Raw genomic sequence first — 15,769 nt, 5'->3', positions numbered from 1 at the left:
TTCCTCTACCAAGCTGATATTCTTCTGGGTTTCTCGGACCCGCTTCACCTCGGGGAGATCTGGTATGGCTGTGCCTTGACCCACAGAATCCTTGTACTGTATCTGCCCATTGTATGAGTTACACAGGGACAGAGTCAGACAGGGACAGACAGAGAGCACAGTATGTACCGCACACACAGACACGTTCATCCATTCATAACAAAAAAACATATGTTTTACAACAACTGACAGTAAAAAGTTATTGCTCATACTGATTTTCATCTATTTCAGTGGTAGTTGGATACGTTGGGAATAAGTACAGATGTGAAATATACACGATCTGTTTTCAAAATGGATGATACGTCATTTAGTTTATTACTTCTGGGTTTAGATGACATGAATTATCATGAGGGAGGAAAATCCTAGAGACGCCTCAAACTCCCAACATCAAGTCATCAACCAAGACTGGTAAATGGAATGATTTGTGAAACTCAGTTAGGGATGGGGGAGAGAAAACTGGTAATAAAATCATGGAAGGTAAAGTTTTCTAGACTTAAAAACAAGTGGGAGAGGTCAGAGGTCATTTTGAGGAATGATAATAAGATAGGGATCACTGCAGGTCTGTTCCTCTACCAAGCTGATATTCTTCTGGGTTTCTCGGACCCGCTTCACCTCGGGGAGATCTGGTATGGCTGTGCCTTGACCCACAGAATCCTTGTACTGTATCTGCCCATTGTATGAGTTACACAGGGACAGAGTCAGACAGGGACAGACAGAGAGCACAGTATGTACCGCACACACAGACACGTTCATCCATTCATACCAACAGCATACACACATAAAACTGAAATATGCATGATCTGTTTTCAGAAACTTAAACATGGAGTTTTGGGGGATAGGTGAAACCCTATAATTAGTAAAAAAAAATAAAATAAAAAAAGTAGAAAATGGACGAGGTTTTGACGAGATTACATGTGAAGGCAGCTCTGGTTATATTCGTGGACACTAGATAAGGAGGGAATATGGAGGGAGGACCGGCGGAGGAGGAGATGAAGGGGGGCAGGGTCACTCTGTGGAGTACCGTGCTTATGTTCTGCTGGTTGCGTTTAACTCTCTCCATGTCAGGGGTCTCGGGTAAAGCTGTTCCTCCTCCCAAATCCTCTTTGTAGTGAATCTTTACATGGATGAGGAATGAAAGCAGCAACCAATGGTTAACTCTTAGATAATCAGGACTAGTTGCTGGATTACATTTCCAAATTACACTCGATTTACCTGTGCTGCACCTAGTGAGCAATTTTTTTTTTTTTTTTTTTCAACAAAAACACATTAAATGAGACAAACATGTAGAACAACATTTACATTTCTGGACAAAGTCTGGACACATACACAGCAACAAAGTATTTAACAACACACAAGCTCTGCACTAACAACTATAGAACAAACTGTCAGGGGTTAGTTGCGTGAATTAAAATGCGGCATATTTGACAAGGTTAAATAATATCTGTTTGGTCCAAAGAAATAAGGGCTGCATATCAGGGTTTGTTAAAGATGAGGAAAGAAAGTTAAAATAAAAATTCAAGTAAAAATGTAAAAAAAAAAGAAAAAAGAAAGAAAGAAGTGTTATTAGAAAATGTTAACAAAAAAAAATATTATGGAGTAGATACCAAGCTGAAATTCTTTGTATTCTCTTTAACACGGAGCATTTCAGGAGTGTCCTTTACAGTAGACACTTTGCCCTTAATGTTTTTAAGGTCAATCTGGTATTGAAGCTACAGAGAGAAAAACAAAAGTGCAGTTAAAATGTTTCACAATGACACAGAGGTAAAAAGAAAAAAGAAAAAAAAAAAGAAACGAAGACAAGAAAACAGAGAAACTACTTAAGTTTATCTTAGCGTCTGCTAAGGATTAGCATGAAAGCTATTTACATACTACTTATATACCTGAGTAAAACTGACACCAAACACTTCAATTACATTAAAGAACACCATACAAAAGACAATCTACTGACAGTACGGAAGTTTAAAGTATTGTAGATAATACTTTACAGCGGACATGGAGACATACACAGAGCCACCAGACGCAGGAGGAATCTCTGACCTCTGACTACAACAGTCAAAGATGCGCTGCCCCTGTTAAGACCCAGCGTAATTCATCATTTACATTTATTACTTACAGTGCTGAAGTTCTTCTGGTTCTCACGGACTCTCTGCATCTCCGGAGTGTCCAGGACTGGCACGTAGTGAGACATGGTCTTCTCAGCCTCCTCTTTGTACTTTTTCTGTTGGACACAAACACAATCAGCAGCAATTTAAATTAGAATAGAGACTGTGAAAAGTGTCTAGAAGGAGACATTTGAGTGTAGAAATCACTTCATTACCTGGCTGACAATGTTCCTCATCTGCTGAGCATGGATGATGTCTGGGGTGTCGATGACAGAGGTGTAACTGGCCCTGTCCATCTCAGCGGTCTGCTTGTACTTTGTCTACGGAGCAAAGAAAAGTCAGTCAGCGCAAATTCCGATCTTCGTATCTGGTGTAAATGCTACTGGTTTCATGTGTCTAGGGACAGGACAACATGATTCAGACCTGACTGAGGATGTCGGTAGCGTTCCTGGCCCTCATGAAGTCGGGGGTGTCTGTAGCCAAAGCCAACATTCCCTTGCCTTTAATCTCCTGCTCCAGTGCTTTCTTATACTCTCTCTGTAAATGTTGCAGGCGATAGAGCGTTACTCACTAAAAGCAGACACGATTGGCAGATTACTATAAATGACAAGACTTCTACTCATTCATACTGAGGAGGGGGAGGGGCTGCAAAAACCATGTGGCCTGGGGGAATGGTGAATAAAGAAAGTTAGAAGAAATTAGGATTTTTTTAAAGGAACAAATGTGGTAATTGGACAGCAGATTGTGTGTGAAGCTCCACTCAAAACTGAAAAATAAAACAGCAGTAGTTTAGGATAGTCTGTTAAAGCATAATTAGTTATTTTAAAACATTTTCTCTCAATTTTCTATTATTTCTGTTTATTTATCAAAACATATAATAATCTACATCTTCTGTATCTTATCGTCCAAAAATCAGCCTCAAAAACACCCAGAGCACATCTTGGCAAAAACAATTACTAAAAATTAAAATGAAGGAAAAATAAAGATTTTTGTATAAAGCTTTGATGCTGGACCACAGACCACAGTTGCATAAGCCGTAAATATGTGAACTATAAAGTCAGATAATAAAGTTCTGAAAAAATATAATATTAATATATATATTAAAATAAAATAAGACATGCTCTGAGTAATATTTGAGGTTGGTTTTTGAAATATTTATCAGACATAAAGGAACAAATATAAGAGAAAATCATGGGGAAATTAGTGCTGTCATGAAGCAGGGACAAGAGTAAGAGCCAAGCCCAGCAGTTGCCCTTTTAGTGTATTGATGAAGCTTAGTTAAGAGGGGATAGGATTCAGCAGATGATGCACCACGAGCGGGATTGTGGGAAGTCACTCGCATGAGATTGTGATGCCACCTCCATCACCTCTCAGGTCAGTCGTACCTCACACAGGATTTGAGTGGCATTCCTTGCTCTCAAAAGCTCCGGAGTTTCCTCCAGTACAGTTAGCCCTTTACCCTTCACTCCCTCTTCTAGATCCTTCCTGTACTCTTTCTACAGGACGGAAGAAGAACAGAGAGACTGCAGACGAGGGCACACAGGCAGGCCAGGCCAAGGCATACATACAGACAGTACGGTAGGGCAAGCTCTGCTGCTCGCCCTTTGAGCTCAAAGTCACCAAGTCCCCCCCCCCCAAAGAAGAGAAGCTAAAGACTTTAGGTGTATTATATTACTATTTAAAAAGTTAAGGTTGTGCCTATCAGTCACATTTTCACACAGAGAAAGGAGACATTGGTGACTTTGGCAAGAATCCTGATAAATGACAAGGTTAACCACATTTTATCAGATAGAAAGACAATTCAACTCAGTATTTCACCTTAAAAACATCATTCAAATCATCACATGCAAACATGCGGACGTTTGAACATGAAGCCGTTTCGTAGTCATCTGCTAGATGAAGGGTTGACTGTGAAATTAGGAATCCAACATGTCAGTGGATACAAGTACAAATACAAACAATACTAACTACTTTACAACAAGTCACACAATGGATAGAGACAAGGGTAGGGTGGATACGTGTTGCAGGATTAATAGTTTAAGGCTGTGCAGTGAATCATGCAAAAGAATTAAAACTAAACTACATGGATGGACCTACACGAGGGAAGGAAACACTCTTTGGATTAAAAAAAGACAAAAGAAAGAAAAAAGTAGTGTAAAGAAAGAGGGACTGTGATTGTGATGTGGTCTTAGTTGATTATAAAGCATGGGTGAGGTAAAGAGGGGGAAGCCGTCGGGGATAAATGATCCTTTCGTTACCTCACTGGCTATTTTGGTGGCGTGTCTGACATGTATCATGGCAGGGGTGACCTCCAAGCCTGAGAGGTTCTTGCCCCTCATGTTTTCCTCATAGTCCTTCTTATAGTCTTTCTATTGGCCGCAAAGATAAGACAGGGGACAGACAGAGCTCAGATAACCACATGCAAGCAGTGCCGGTTTCACAATGCAGGTACCTCATCCTGGTTCACACCATTCTGCTTATAAAAGACACTTGTTTCTGTAGCTGCAGTCTCTAATGTGAGTGCACGTGTGAGTGTTCAGGACTTCTTTATTCTGAGAAAGCAGCTCTCACGTTTGGAGTCTGGAGTTTAACAAATCAAATCAGATTTATCAAATGAGTTTAATTAAACACTGTTAAAATAAATAAATCTATAATCCAGACGGCGACAAACATAATTTACCTTTGTCATCATCATGAGAGGAAGATTAAGAAGTCTGCACTTACATTATACACAGTATTAGGGAACAATAAACAAGGCATTGGGTAAGTTTCATTTTTACACATTTTACACGGCCTTCTTCCAGTTTCTTTAAGCACAGTTAGCGAGGAGTGGAAAATGGTAAAAGGAATAACAGCGGGAGTGACAATTTCCCGAGATGTAAATTGTAACAAGTCACAAGATCCTGTAACTAAAAAGCACCAAAACACATTCTTAATTCAATAAACTGGCATTAAAGGCACTGTAAAATGTTTTTCCAAACTTCAGAAACATTCTGTAAGTCTAATATAAACAATAGCTTGACATCCAACAAGCTGAAGCATATCAATATATATACCAAGAGGCAATACAGTACAATACAATACAGGTTAACATATAAGCAGGCACTGAAGAGACTTTCGATTGGACAGAGGCCTGTAATGGACAGTGTTGTATTTGTAGCTACTTGGAAACACAGAGGTGAAAGACGGTGTATTTACCTGGCTCTGCATGTGCTGGGCCTCCTTTGCAGTCACATATGTGGGTGTCTCAAAGTCCAGCATGGCCTTGCCCTTCTCCTTCTCATACTTCTCCTTGTATTTCACCTGGAGCAGCCCCACATTTTAAATTTAATGTCAACTGTTTTCAACAGACAGTTTGAAAAAATATATAATGCAGGTACACTGGATGATGGTTTTCATTCATTTCCCTTTGATACGCAAGCAGATGCAAAAACTGTGCGAGGTGTTTGAGCTGCATAATCTATCACAGCGAGCAGCAAGACTGCATTCAACTCATAATGATAATGTATTAAAATATAAACTGTGATGGATTACACAACTGTCTGATTACACAAAAGGCATGTTGCAGTAGTTTAATAACTGAAATATTATATTGTATGGGCATCAATGGAAACCTGTGTCTGCCTGGAACGTAGGAAAAATACATTAGAAAATCTCAAACACTACACCATAAACTACACAAAGGTAAAACAGTTTACATAATGTGATAGATAGATACTAGTATAGTAAGTTAAAGAGTGAATTAATATTTCTACACAAAAAATCTGCCTGTAAATTCTTTAGTTGAGAAATAACCTTTGTTCATTTGCAGACTTTTTTGTTTGAAATCTCTATTTACTTATTATATTTGGAAGGGACTGTTATAACAAAGCTAATTTACCACCCACCGGTATGTTATGTCGCCCCCAACTTAAATATTTAACAAATGAATGCAACACCGTCCTCATGTAGGTGCAGGAAATAAAGATATGATATGAGATGCAGCTATCGCACACACATCTGTTTAGCAAGAAGGCGGTTAACGCCTGAAACCCACAGCAGTGTTTTTGGGAAGGTGCAGTGTTTGTTGAGCCCCAGTGTCTGTAGCACTTACGTTGCTCTGAAGTTCAGAGGCCTCCTTGAGATGGAGCTGCTCTGGTGTGTCAGGAATCATATGGTAGTGACCCTTACTCTCCTCAAATTTCTTCTTGTAGCAGTACTACGGGGGGAATTCCCAGTCAAGACAGCTCAGTACAGCAAACGAGAAAAAGAGCGTCTGTCGGGAGTTTACTCCCATGATATTTAATGAAAGAAACAAAAACAGTGACTTTATAACTGTGAAAACAGCTCTCGGCAATGTCAAAAATATATGACATCCTCACAAAACATTATGTGAAAATTAAAAATGGTTGTTAAAAATTGTGTGAAAAATGATCTAAAATCAGAGGAGAAGCACACAGGTTTGTGTTAAGTGATCATTATTAAAAGAGTAGTTTTGTAGGAAATACAGGAGGGAAAAAATTTAATTGAAAAAGTGAAAAAGTAGAGGTTATAGAAGGTGATAGTAAGGGAGGGTCAAAGGTGAGAGGGGTGGGTAAGGATCACTACCAGATGAGGTCACAGAATAATGGATGTTTGGATGATGGAGCTTAGTGAATAAATCCATGAATCTGCAGCATGTGTGTTGTTATGTTACTGTGGTATGATGTAGGGGGGGTGGGGGTGGGGGGTGGGGGGTGGGTGGGAAGGAAACACTGAGTTCAGACAGATTTCAGTGAACCGCAGAGGGCGCACTGAAACCTAACCGACTCCCAGCAGCTTCCTGGGTGAGGATGTGACAGGGTTAAGGGCCGGCGGTGTCTTACGTTGCTGGACAGTTTGCTGGTGCTCAGGTTGTGCTGCATGGACAGAGACTCGGCCATGTCAGTCACAGGCTTGTGGATCTTCTTCAAGTCACCCTTGTACTTCACCTGCGGATGGAGATCATTTGTGATTACGAGTTGACATTTTATAGTAGACAGTAGACTGAAGACTGAAGACTTAATGAAGTGGTATGATGCAGGTATGGAGATATATTCTAAAAAGAAGTCCCCAAACACCAAACTATCTCTTGAATCTGTGTCCCGGTCTGTTGCTGACAGAATGAAGCCATCTTCGTTATTTGACATAATGCTTTTATGTGGAATGATGCAGCTTGTGTGAGTACCCACCTCACTAGCCAGCACGTTGGCTTCCTTCAGCGTCTTGTAAATCTTACTGTCCTTCAGGTCATATTGTGGCCTCTTTCCTTTCACCTCCTTGTCAAACTTCTCTTTGTACTTCAACTAACAGAGTGGGATATGCATGAAAGAGTTAGTATAGGTGGTCACTTTTCTGGGAGACCAAAACCAGTGGAAGATTTACATGACGCCATCACATTAGGAACATTTAAAGGACAACATGATGCTTTTTTTTTTATAGTGTATAAAAAGGGATGAGTAACTCAGATTACTTATAGTTTTGTGTAAAAGCTTTGGACATGCTGTGTACTGCATGCTTCTCAATAATAACACTCCATTTTAGTCTGTATCCCTTGTTATACGAGAAAAACAACTGCAGTCAAACTGTGTATCTTCTAAAACTCATAAAGTTTTCCATGCATCAATTTATTTCAAATTCTCATTCAGCAATTATAGTGACAATTAGTCCCAGAGGGCAAAGTCTCAAAGAGCATGTTCACATCTGTGTTTTGGTTCCAGGCTAGAGAAGAAAATCCAGTACTGTTGTAATTTAATCCACTGCTTTATCACAAATGACACAGATCATTGGACAGTTTTTGTCACTTGTTATTCGGGCGTGCGGGGAAAAAAGTGTCTGTGGTTAGGTCGTATTATTTTCCAAATGTAAACCAACTGCACCAGGGTGTTTGTTTTGAATTGGTTGCTTGGGTTTCGGCTGCCGTTTGCTTGGCAGGATTCGCAGCGATCATAAGAAACCACATTATTAATAAAGCAACCTACAATCTTCTCTGTCAAAACCAAACCGGTCAGCTGTGGAGACGCCCTCAGATGCTGTTCAGACCTAATGTCGTGCATCCAGATAGAACCAGTTTATGCATGGATTCAGCTAAGGTGGACTGTAACTTCACACTTGACATTAAAATGCATCTCGGTGAGTCTCATCGGACAGTTTGTGATTGGATTTTGCTTCGCTGCTCCTGTTTGATTTAATCTGTCAGCAACTGCTGCTAAACTGTGATTGTCGCTGTTATTTTTCTGGCATTGTAAAGAAACTTTACTTAACAGTTGTTAAAGTTAAAGTTGACTATGAAAGCATTTCTCTGCACATTTATGTTAACACTACAAATTCTGGTAATATTTAAAGCTGACCAGTGTCTTCAGTGATCTAATCCGGTTCTGTTCATGATGTATATTAGATGCATTTACACATTTGTTTAGAGAGACCAGCTTCTGATCTGACCACCCAAGATGCATTTCGGTGCTTAGTGTGAACAGAGTTATATACAGCATTTTGTGATCCACATTAAACACAACATGGACTTCATATATAATAAAGTATATATGGAAGAGGTAAGGCGGTGTGATTGTGGTTGTGTTTCAGTCTGGATTGTTCTTTCAATCGGCAGATCAACCACCTTTAGAGAGAAGGTGAGACAGAGCAATATCCTTATCTACTGTCTGAGTGAAAAACAGGCAAGTCTAAAATTAATCATGCATGAATCTGCACCTTTAACACATTTTTAAGCTTGTACCAACATTTCAGAAAGCCTACACTGTCTTCCAGTGTTCAGATCAAAAAGGAAGAAACACAGAAAATCCTTCCAATTTTCACATTAAGAGACAGACACAATGACTGGGTGAGTGAAACGGGAGAAAAGTGGGAAAATTATAAAAATGTTAAACAACATAGATAAAAAAAAGATTCAGTAGCATGCAGAAGTGGAACCAATGCAGCTAATGCAGCAATGCAATGCTTGTCTATGCTTAGCAGTGAGCCAGAGCTTGTCAGGGAAACAAAAGAGCAGAGGCTGCACACGATCCTAAAGTGAAAATAATAACATCTGACAAGCTGAATCAAATCTTTTCATAAAACGTCCTTATGGTTTGTATCAAAGGCTCAATCAACCCTGTGGTAAAATCAGAAATCAACTAATCAGTCAGTCAAGAGACGGATACGAAGGGAACAGAAGGACAGAGGAGACACACAGATAGTAGCAGCCCTTCGGTTTCAGGGCATAAAACCTCCTTACATCACTAGTCACGGCACTCATTTTCTTAATGTGGCGCATCATGGGGGTATCATAGGAAGCAGCTCCATGGAGGGAGGGCTTGGCCTCCACCTACAAAGCGCAGTGAGATGGAGGGATGAGAACACACAAGCTAGGAAATCATGGAAGGAGAGAGGAGAGGAAAGAGATGAGGAGTAAAGTATTGAAGGATGAAGGAAGAGGAGCAGTGTAGGAGGACAGGTGTAAGGATGGGGGGGGGTTGGGACATGTACAATGATATGAGCAGTTAAACATGTAAATCTACTTTCATGGAGTCACAGTGGCAGATTAAGACATGGATTGTAATGCAGGATGGCAGAGAAGCACTATGGAAGAGCTGCTAGTTCTAACGTTAGCCCTAAAGGACTGCTGTTAAGCGTCTACCACAGCAATACCAGTCTGCAAATATTAGCTCATGGAAGCTGATCTGACAATGGCACTCAAGCAGCTGATCTTTGCTGGTGTAATACGGCTTCCACTGACTGATCCCAGCGGTCAATGTATGTAAAATAAATAAGGGAAACGTTTCCTAAGAGATGATGACTGTAGAGAACCAGAGGGGAAACTGCATGACTGGCCCAGGGCTTCATGAGACAGATGGTTGATTTGGTTTGGTGTACCTGGCTGGTCAGCTTGGACACCTCAGTGGCCAGAGCGATGTCTGGGCGGTGGGCCAGAGAGCCCCCGCGGCTTGCCTCCTCACGGGCCTTGTTACGGTAGCCGACCTGATGGAGACAAGACCAAACAAGAATCAGTGGACCACGTACCTGGTGTGAGCCTTTGACCTACAAACAGTTCTTTGCATCTACTTGACGGTTACCTCGCTAATAAGTTTGGCAGCCTGGGTAGCCTTCCTTATGTCAGGACGGTCAGCCACAGTGGTGTAGTGCAGGTTGGCTTTGGCATCCTTCTTGTAAGCGACCTGTGGCATTGGGCCGAAGAGCAGAGAAATAAAGTCAAAAGAGAAATAAGAGAGAAGGTGAAACTATCTCAACCTGATGAAGATTTCCTGCCGTGAATAAATTCAATAAAACGTTATTTTTAGCACAATTGTGGCGATGACTCACGCTGCTCTGAGTCTTGGCCACGTCAATGGCATGCTGAACATCAGGTGGAACAATCATGTGGTTGTACACTGACTTGCCCTTCTCCTTCTCAAACTTTGCTTTATACACTTTCTGTGAAGAGAGGACGGAAGGTCAAGACCAGCAGCACAAAAACAGCTGAGGATTATGAAACGACTTGAGCTGATTTTTGTGGAACAAATGTGACAAAGTTGTACCCCGCTGACGAGCTTGTTGACCTCCTTGCTGTGGGCTGTGTCACGGGTCTCGGACAGGGTAGTGAATGAGCCGGACTGCATGTCCTTCTTACTGGCCTCCTTGTATTTGCTCTGAGGAAGAGAATAAAGAACTTATACAACACATATTGTTGTAGACTGTTTCAGTCTAATACATCATTTCTTTTAAACCTGACGAAGGTTTCCTACTGAACAGTTTTTACCTCCGATGCCAGAGTTCGCACAGCCTTGGCATGGAGGATTTGAGGAGTGTCCAGGACGGGCACGTAGTGGCCCTTCTCCTTCTCATACTTCTGTTTGTATTTCACCTGGAGAACGGGAATTAATAAATTATTAGTTTACATGTTAAACAATACATTCTGAAGTAGCCTTGATTGAGATCTGGAGCTACGTTTCAACTTACATCACTGGCCATCTCAGCATTTCTCTTGCACAGGATGGTCAACTTATCATCAACAACAGGGATCACGCAGCCCTTCAGCATCTCTTTGTCATACTTGTACTCAACCTGTGGGTGAAACAACGGGAGAAAAATTAGAAAAACACTCTTCCATGTTGTTAAAAATGAAAACTGAAATTAAAATCACACACATAGAGAAGAAGCAACAACTCACATCACTCTGCTGCAAGGAGTTCTTGGCAGCATTGAGAAAATCGGGTCTGTCAGTTGTCCAGACCCATTTGTTCTTGGTGGCTTCATACTTTTTCCTGTAGTCAAGCTACAAATGAAAAGAAAAAAGAAAATCATATTGTATGAGTATTTTCAGGTATTTTGAGTTCAACTTAAACCAATAATAAACAGAAATGTAAAGACACTTACGTTGCTGATGTTCTTGTAGGCCTCCTTTGCGGCGCGGATCTCACGGGCCTCAGGATCCATGTTGATCTGAGCCTTGCTCTTCTCGTACACCTCTTTGTACTTCAGCTGGAAGACGCGTGAAAAACACCATCAGAAAAACACCACACATATAAATGTGTTTTCATATTTTAGTGCAGCCAGTCTGAGCGGGACTTACAGTGCTGGTGATCTCCTTGACCTTCTTCATGTGCTGTTGGTATGGTGTGTCGTAAGGCAAGGTGTATCCCTTAGCCTTGGTCTTGTTGTACTCCATCCTGTAGATGATCTGAGGAGTAATAATCACCGTACAGTCAGGGGCAATACCAAAATAAATGAAGACATTGTAGTTTTTTTTTTGACAAAAAAAAACTGCTTACACGAACAAAACAAAACTTACGTCACTGATCTTCTTGCTGCGTTTGTGAGCCTCATACTCAGGAGTCTCCAGAATGGAGGTGAACTTGTCCTTGGCACGTTCATACTGCTCCCTGTACCTCCACTGATGGAGGAGGACAACACATAAACACAAGAAAGTCAGTATCATTTATAATCGATTTGCTGCTGTGATCATTTGATTTTATTCACGTGTCTTCTGACTAGTGACTAGCAGACTAACTAGTCTTGCTTCTAACTTGTGGAGCTACAGACAAAAACTAATTCAGAAATGGGGTGAATGAATTTATGAAACGCTGAAAAGTCAGAACAAAACTGATCTGACGCTGAGACATTGAGTCAATTCAGATTAAGGCATTGTTTGACTTCAATCAGTCACTGTTGTTACATAATAAATCTTAGGAGTAAAAAACAAATTATTCTTTTGTTTTTGATTTACTGTTCTATAAAAGCAAAAAAAACCCCCCAAAAAACAGTTAACTCTCTATTTTAATACTATGTTACCTATCAAATAATAATACAGTATATGTAATGAGTGAAGTGGTGTCATGCATATGTTTATAAAAACATGCTTTATGAAACATGCACAAACACAAAAGTTATTTTCCAGATGAAAATGAAGACAAGGACACGTGTTACCACCATTCAGTCATGACAGTCTGCAGTGCCCACGTAGTTCATGGTGACCAGCAGTCCATCTTTGGCTAATGCTCACTGAGTCTGAGGCTGACATATAGAGTGACTTCAATAAAGACGAGGTTTAATCAGGAGAAGGTGGCAGTTTAATAGTATCAGAAATGTCATTGTGTAGATAAGTGGGAGCCACTTAATCTACAAACAAAAACACATAGGATCTAAAATCTACCCTTAAGACTTTAACAACTATCTAACAACTGTCTAACTGTATAACAGGTGACGTATAGATAAATTATATTCTTGTCTGTGCTTTAATCTGCTGTCATTTCTGACTCTAGATATGTCTGCCTGCTGTTGGGCAACCATTGCACTGCATTTTAAGATGAGTTAACGGTTTGGTGATCAATGGGACATGAAGAGAAGTGATTAGGTGATGGAGGGATTAAAGCATGAAAGACAAAGGTGGAACGTGTGGAAGTTAAAACCCCTTTAGGAGTTAGAGTGAGATGAATGGAGGGAAGGAAGACCCTGTCCAGAAACAGCAAGGAGGAACAAAGTAACTGTTATTTTAGAGTAATTCATAAGATATGTTTCCTATTTACTGCTTTTATTTATTGTTTTACTTATTGCAACTTGTCCTGTGTCTTTTAATGTGTTTCCTCTGATATTTTAACTATACGCGGTTGGTTGTCTGTTGAGACTGAATGTATGGACTGGTGAAGCTACAGGTGAATTGCTCATGGGGGATAAATGAATAAATGAAGTTGTCTGAACTGAACCGAACTAACTGGTGACTTTCATATATGACTGTGAGTCTTAAAACTACGCAGAGCTTATTTTCTGTCTGTTTGTGGACAGGGATCAGAGGTACCATGGTTCATCGCTCTGTGGCTGTTTACCTTACTGCCCATAGTGGACTGGTAAAGGGCTGTGAGGATGTCAGGCCGGAGTAGCTCATTGCAGCCACTCTTTAGCAGATCCTTTGCTCTGGATTTATACTTTACCTGTCCACACACACAACATACACACACAGCATGCCATAGTTTGAGGACAGATGGACAACAACAGTAACACTGGGAGGACTGGAGAAGTACTCCGGAGATCCAAGTGTGACAAAGGAGCTTTTTTTTGTCCTCTTCTGTGCCCTCTGAATGACAGACATCATCACTCTCTGGAGTTTGACTTTCTCTAGATTTGTTCATTGGTTTAGACATATTCAGAATTTAATCCACATAATTTAACCATCAGTGAGTGAGTCATTAAGCTGTCGTTCTGATGGCACAGATAGAGGAGACTCCTGCTCACTCAAGATAACCTTCCAGCTGCTATTTGAGTGGCACTGTTTGAAATAACCTGCATGGGAAGAAAAGAAAGAGAGAAAACGAGTAGACACTGATTCAGACAGAGAGAGAAATTTATCAAGTTGGGAGAGCTATCACAGCCATGCGAAGACGACCCGCGGCAGGTCTGTCGACGACCTCATGCACCAGTGTCAGAGGTCTGGAGGACCGGACTGGAGGTTGCAGTAGAGGAGGCAGGCTGGTCGTAGAGCACGACCAGGGCGTTTACCTGGCTCATCTTCCTGTTCTCCCTGGCCAGTTGGTACCTAGGATCATCTGTAGTTATGGTGAACTTATCCTTGGTCTTCTCATAATTAGCTCTGTAGGCCCTCTGCTCAGAATGTCAGAAGGTAGTTAGGGACAAATATCCAGAAAACAATGTGCACTGTCGTGTGATGAGACTTCTCCAGGGAAGAAAAGGAAGGTTAAAACAAGTTGATATGAATAACAATGGATGTATTTTTAACACCTGATAATTATGGTTACACATAACAAGATCAGATTATAAACATTATAGGCAATTATCAAACAGTATTATGAATTCACAATCTTTTACCTTCAAGCTGAGAGTCCAATAGAGATGCACCGACACAGATAAAATATGATCAACAAAGATGATTCGACAAACTAACTATAACATTTTGGCTACAAAAAACAAATTTTTCACTTACTATACTGGGTTAAAGAATGAAAGGACTCACGTCGTTTATGAGAACTGAAGCGTTCTTGACGGCCTCGAAGAACGGAGTGTCGCAGGTATACTTGAAGTTGCCTCTGTTCTTCTCATAGGAGGCTTTGTACAGTCTCTGTTACCAAGAAATGCAACTGTTATTAGGAACACGCGGAGAAGTATAACAATCCCTGCATACACTACAATAAAAAGCATATTTGTGATATGAATTTAAGACAACATAAGTAGTATATGGTATTTTATATACTTTACAGCAGTTTATCAAATTATTACAAATGTTAAATTATGAACTAAATAGATCCTTCACCTCACTGTACAGCGCCTTGTTCCTTTCAGCCTGCTGCAGCTCAGGTGTGTCCCATACGTAGCAGCCGATACCCTTCAGCCAATCCAGGTCCTCCTTGTACTTGATCTATAAAAAGACATCAAACGGGATTTAGTTTAAAAAATGCACACTATGTCAATGATACAATATGCCCTACACAGAGTGCATAATTTTGGATTGCAAGTCAACAGTACTCACGTTGCTGATGTTATCATTGGCAATCCTGCTGAAGAAGAACTCAGGGCGGTCGGGGATGGACTTCCAGGTTCCCAGAGAGTTAATGTACTTCTCCCTGTATTTAACCTGAGGCAGAGAGATGGAGGGAAAACAGTGAGAGAGATAAAAGAGCTCAAATCAAAATGATCTTAAACTTTTGGTTTACACTGCATAGATATTTCAAATGATCAATCAGCTAATTTCTAATTGCTGACCTCACTGATGTCATCAGTGACTCTGCGGTGGTAGATGATGTCCAGGGCATCCTTGACTGTGTGGTAGTGGCCCTTGGCGAGCTCAAAGGTCTCTTTGTAGCGCAGCTGAAAACATGGGAGAATAAAATGAGTCAGATGTTCATCGAGCACAAACGCACACGTGTTAAGTGGTGTTTGTAGCATCACTCCTCTATCAGTCATCATAATTCAAAGGCAAAAGCCACATTTTTTTCACTGATAAAAGGAAATTATTTTGTGGAATGGTCGAAAGTTCATGAAACAATATTTAGACTATTAAAGGAGGCAAAACGTGTTTATTAGCTAATGAAATTCTTTGCTTAATTAGCAGCTTTTTCAAGTGGAATAACACAGGTTTAATAGCAATTTCTAAAATCAGTTGAGCAACACTGACCAGTTCATATACAATT

The 15,769-nt window shown here is 40.5% G+C and overlaps 1 protein-coding gene across 1 annotated transcript in view; it reads right to left on the bottom strand.

The window, feature by feature from the left end:
• The window catches only part of neb (nebulin), a 58,091-nt gene that overhangs the window by 5,816 nt on the left and 36,506 nt on the right, over positions 1-15,769 (bottom strand). The window contains exons 101-128 of the mRNA XM_022740122.1: positions 15,342-15,446; positions 15,109-15,213; positions 14,893-14,997; positions 14,596-14,700; positions 13,454-13,558; positions 11,923-12,024; positions 11,704-11,811; positions 11,508-11,612; positions 11,302-11,406; positions 11,091-11,195; positions 10,891-10,995; positions 10,670-10,780; positions 10,455-10,565; positions 10,208-10,309; positions 10,008-10,112; positions 9,370-9,459; positions 7,331-7,444; positions 6,986-7,090; positions 6,235-6,339; positions 5,340-5,444; positions 4,400-4,510; positions 3,527-3,637; positions 2,565-2,678; positions 2,357-2,461; positions 2,153-2,257; positions 1,644-1,748; positions 1,061-1,153; positions 613-705 (exon numbers count right to left, since the gene is read on the bottom strand). Coding sequence (XP_022595843.1) covers positions 613-705; positions 1,061-1,153; positions 1,644-1,748; positions 2,153-2,257; positions 2,357-2,461; positions 2,565-2,678; positions 3,527-3,637; positions 4,400-4,510; positions 5,340-5,444; positions 6,235-6,339; positions 6,986-7,090; positions 7,331-7,444; positions 9,370-9,459; positions 10,008-10,112; positions 10,208-10,309; positions 10,455-10,565; positions 10,670-10,780; positions 10,891-10,995; positions 11,091-11,195; positions 11,302-11,406; positions 11,508-11,612; positions 11,704-11,811; positions 11,923-12,024; positions 13,454-13,558; positions 14,596-14,700; positions 14,893-14,997; positions 15,109-15,213; positions 15,342-15,446 — 2,940 coding nt within the window. The remainder of the gene's footprint in view (positions 1-612; positions 706-1,060; positions 1,154-1,643; positions 1,749-2,152; positions 2,258-2,356; positions 2,462-2,564; positions 2,679-3,526; positions 3,638-4,399; positions 4,511-5,339; positions 5,445-6,234; positions 6,340-6,985; positions 7,091-7,330; positions 7,445-9,369; positions 9,460-10,007; positions 10,113-10,207; positions 10,310-10,454; positions 10,566-10,669; positions 10,781-10,890; positions 10,996-11,090; positions 11,196-11,301; positions 11,407-11,507; positions 11,613-11,703; positions 11,812-11,922; positions 12,025-13,453; positions 13,559-14,595; positions 14,701-14,892; positions 14,998-15,108; positions 15,214-15,341; positions 15,447-15,769) is intronic.

Source organism: Seriola dumerili, unplaced genomic scaffold (assembly GCF_002260705.1).
Source record: "Seriola dumerili isolate Sdu_G_001 unplaced genomic scaffold, Sdu_1.0 BDQW01000052.1, whole genome shotgun sequence".
NCBI lineage: Eukaryota > Metazoa > Chordata > Actinopteri > Carangiformes > Carangidae > Seriola > Seriola dumerili.
The sequence above is the reverse complement of the archived record's forward strand: the minus strand, read 5'-3'. Positions and strand labels throughout refer to the sequence as shown.